Raw genomic sequence first — 4,616 nt, forward strand, 5'->3', positions numbered from 1 at the left:
AATGTATGTGGCAACTGCAGATTGCCCCTTTAAAGTCCACTTTAAAACATCCACTTCAGAATAGCGAGATACGGCCAAAGATGCAGAAGCAAAGGAAGCAGTGGTGTTCAAACACATCTCCTTAAATGGCCTGTGGACTCACCCGAGTGTGTCTCTTAAATGGCCTGTGGACTCACCCGAGTGTGTCTCTTAAATGGCCTGTGGACTCACCCGAGTGTGTCTCTTAAATGGCCTGTGGACTCACCCGAGTGTGTCTCTTAAATGGCCTGTGGACTCACCCGAGTGTGTCTCTTAAATGGCCTGTGGACTCACCCGAGTGTGTCTCTTAAATGGCCTGTGGACTCACCCGAGTGTGTCTCTTAAATGGCCTGTGGACTCACCCGAGTGTGTCTCTTAAATGGCCTGTGGACTCACCCGAGTGTGTCTCTTAAATGGCCTGTGGACTCACCCGAGTGTGTCTCTTAAATGGCCTGTGGACTCACCCGAGTGTGTCTCTTAAATGGCCTGTGGACTCACCCGAGTGTGTCTCTTAAATGGCCTGTGGACTCACCCGAGTGTGTCTCTTAAATGGCCTGTGGACTCACCGAGTGTCTCTTAAATGGCCTGTGGACTCACCCGAGTGTGTCTCTTAAATGGCCTGTGGACTCACCCGAGTGTGTCTCTTAAATGGCCTGTGGACTCACCCGAGTGTGTCTCTTAAATGGCCTGTGGACTCACCCGAGTGTGTCTCTTAAATGGCCTGTGGACTCACCCGAGTGTGTCTCTTGGCTGGGAAGTGTGATATTTCTCCTTTTATGTCATGTAATAAATATTTTACGATAACATGTTTATAGATCACATTCAGGGAATTCCAATGGCCGGCTGTCTGTCATTTGGTCTGTCAGTCTCTCTCTCTTTCTAGATGACACAGGCCAGATCACGCTGTTAGCTAAGTGTTGTTGATCCAGCCCTCTGTTTGAGCTGGCATCAGAGAAAAGCAACATAGTTTGTTTTCTTTATCAGAGATTTATATTTTACTCAGTAATTAATGTTGTTGTCCTGTTTCTTACCATGAGTCATCAATTGATCACCCTGTAATCAATCTACTGTGCTGTCTGTGTTCTCGTTTCCAAAAGCAATGCTGGTGACCTTGAGGGGTATAGTCTGGGAGGTCAATTAAATATTGTCTATCATAAAGCCAAGATCTCTGTCCAAAACGCCAACCTATCCATATTCTATCTTATGTTTTACACTCTTTCAGTCTTTGTTTTTAATGATTACTCAGAGTCAACACCATTCAGACACTGGTATTTGTAGCCATGTATATACCGCCACATTGTGCCTGTGGTAGTTCATTACAGCATTCCTGCACAGACAGCGTGTACCCCGAAGAGCCAAATATAATCAAAGCCAATACAGGTGAAGCATGTTTTTTTATGCATTTCCGATATGAGGGTAGTCAGGGTTCAGGTTCAGGGTTAAGGGGTCAGACTGTGGGGTCAGGGGTGACTTTGTCCAGCCCAGACACAGCCATTTCGAAGGCGTGTATGACCTCAGAGCTGGTCCTGGTGTCCTCTTCATTCTACAATAAGAATGACAGACCTGTCAATACAGGGGTATACAGCTACTGTACTTGTAGCTACTTTATAGCTTATCTACCTTCATTCTACAGTAGTGAGGGCCCTGCCGCCCATTACTGAAATTCATATAGATCAGATTAAGCCATACTCTCTGTGGCACAACACAACAGTACCACCTTTAATACAACAATAGTGAGGACTCACAGGACAGTCATGTAGAACTTACAATGGTCTCTGGGACCAGTAGGTGGCACAGTCGTTTGATAGTTGTCTTCTGGGACAGGATCTTTTTCTGTTTCCTGATTAAAAGAGAGAGAAAGGAGCGTCACCAATACCGTACAGAATCAAGCATGCTTTTGTTCACTTTATTATCTTTTGAAAAGACAAAAAAAGCAAAGATACATTCGGGCAGAGGGTAACATATGAAAATATGATAAATTGGGTGGTTCGAGCCCTGAATGCTGATTGGCTGACACCCGTGGTATATCGGACAAACATGTCTTTTTACTGATCTAATTATGTTGGTAACCAGTTTATAATAGCAATAAGGCACCCTGGGGGTTGTGGTATATGGCCAATATACCATGGCTAAGGGCTGTATCCAGGCACTCTGCATTGTGTTGTGCATAAGAACAGCCCTTAGCCGTGGTATATTGGCCATATACCACAGACCCCCGTGCCTGATTGCTTAATTATACAACATAAAACACTTATTTTCACAGGGGAGAAACATTGCATGTGTATGGGCCAGGGAACATTGGTTGTGTGAGAGTAGGCCTAGAATCAGACAGTGAGAGCAGAGTAGGCTATCATTACCCCAAATAGGTGACAAGTATTAATAGGCCAACATAGACAGATCCAAAGCAGACATTACATGGAGCATAATTCATTTCCAACACCACCTGTGGCTCGCTCTGCAGGTCTAGGCTAAGCTACATCAACATGGTATCTCTCTGTATGGTTATTCAAATGATCAAACTGAGCCTACAGGAGGACAAAACCTTGTCCTCACAACTCACAAACTTCTACAGATGCACAATCGAGAGCATCCTGTCGGGCTGTATCACCGCCTGGTACGGCAACTGCTCCGCCCACAACCGTAAGGCTCTCCAGAGGGTAGTGAGGTCTGCAGAACGCATCACCGGGGGCAAACTACCTGCCCTCCAGGACACCTACACCACCCGATGTCACAGGAAGGCCATAAAGATCATCAAGGACAACAACCACCCAAGCCACTGCCTGTTCACCCCGCTATCATCCAGAAGGCGAGGTCAGTACAGGTGCATCAAAGCAGGGACCGAGAGACTGAAAAACAGCTTCTATCTCAAGGCCATCAGACTGTTAAACAGCCACCACTAACATTTAGCGGCCGCTGCCAACATACTGACTCAACTCCAGCCACTTTAAAAATGGGAATTGATGGAAATTATGTAAAAATGTACCACTAGCCACTTTAAACAATGCCACTTAATATAATGTTTACATACCCTACATTACCCATCTCATATGTATATACTGTACTCTATATCATCTACTGCATCTTGCCATCTTTATGTAATACATGTACCACTAGCCACTTTAAACTATGCCACTTTATGTTTACATACCCTACAGTACTCATCTCATATGTATATACCGTACTCTATACCATCTACTGCATCTGCCATGCCGTTCTGTACCACCACTCATTCATATATCTTTATGTACATATTCTTTATCCCTTTACACTTGTGTGTGTGTGTAAGGTAGTAGTTGTGGAATTGTTAGGTTAGATTACTTGTTGGTTATTACTGCATTGTCGGAACTAGAAGCACAAGCATTTCGCTACACTCGCATTAACATCTGCTAACCATGTGTATGTGACTAATAAAATTTGATTTGATTTGATTTGATTTGTATGGCTGAGGCAGCAGTGGGCATGTCTGCATGCCAAGTGGCACCCTGTTCCCTACATAGTGCACTACTTTTGACCAGAGTGGTTCACTATGTAGTGGGTAGGGTGCCATTTGGGATGCATCTTATGCCTTATATGGATGAGACAGCATTATTTTAAATATATATTTTCAACGTTGTTTTTGTATTGACAACGAGGGACACCATTATGCTAATTGTGCTAACATAAAACTGGATATGTTACACAGGGCATTATGGGTATTGTAGTATATAATGCTACAGTTATCAATCAGAAGACCTTGCCAGGTCTCAATAGAAGAGATACACTGAGTATACCAAACATTAATAACCCTTTTCTAATATTGTGTTGGGACATGGACTCTACAAGGTGTCGAAAGCGTTCCACAGGGATGCTGGCCCATGTTGACTCCAATGCTTCCCACAGTTGTCAAGTTGGCTGGATGTCTTTTGGGTGGTGAACCATTCTTGATACACACAGGAAACTGTTGTTAAAACCCAGCAGCATTGCAGTTCTAGACACAAACTGTTGCGCCTGGTACCTACTAATATACCCAGTACATATTTTGTCTTGCTCATTCACCCTATGACTGGCACACATACACAATCCATATCTCAATTCTGTCAAGGCTTAGAAATCATTATTTAACGTCTCTTCTCCCCTTCAGCTACACTGATTGAAGTGGATTTAACAAGTGACATCAATAAGGGATCATAGCTTTCACCTGTATTCACCTGGTCAGTCTGTCATGGAAAGAGCAGGTGTTAATTTTTTGTACACTCAGTGTGTCTCTTACAGTGTGTGTCTTACTACAGTAAGATATACACTGTAGTGTTGAGCTGCGGTGTTGGGAATGTTAACTGTACCTGAAGGTTTCGTAGCGCTCGTCCAGCTTCCTCTGGTTGAGAACATAGAGGTCCTTGGAGTATTGGCCCCACATGGTCCTGAGGTCCCTGCGGTGGGCCACAGAACGCTCCTGGGCCTTACTCAGAATGTCCCTGTACGTCACTGATCCAGCCGTAACATCACCAAGGGGTCAAGGAAGGAACACTGGCTGTGATGTCATGTACAGTGCCATCAGAAAGTATTCACACCCCTTGACTTTTTCAGCATTTTGTTGTGTTACAGCCTGAATTTAAAATGGA

At 44.2% G+C, this 4,616-nt stretch overlaps 1 protein-coding gene across 1 annotated transcript in view; it reads right to left on the reverse strand.

Moving 5' to 3' along the window:
* Window positions 1–611: 611 nt before the first annotated feature.
* LOC139560255 (protein FAM227A-like) overlaps window positions 612–4,616 on the reverse strand; it is a 25,658-nt gene continuing 21,653 nt past the window's right edge. The window contains exons 14-16 of the mRNA XM_071376870.1: window positions 4,338–4,490; window positions 1,786–1,858; window positions 612–1,561 (exon numbers count right to left, since the gene is read on the reverse strand). Of these exons, the coding sequence (XP_071232971.1) occupies window positions 1,466–1,561; window positions 1,786–1,858; window positions 4,338–4,490 (322 nt within the window). The 3' untranslated portion in view covers window positions 612–1,465. The remainder of the gene's footprint in view (window positions 1,562–1,785; window positions 1,859–4,337; window positions 4,491–4,616) is intronic.

The sequence above is a fragment of the Salvelinus alpinus genome, chromosome 30, assembly GCF_045679555.1.
Source record: "Salvelinus alpinus chromosome 30, SLU_Salpinus.1, whole genome shotgun sequence".
Classification (NCBI taxonomy): Eukaryota; Metazoa; Chordata; class Actinopteri; order Salmoniformes; family Salmonidae; genus Salvelinus; species Salvelinus alpinus.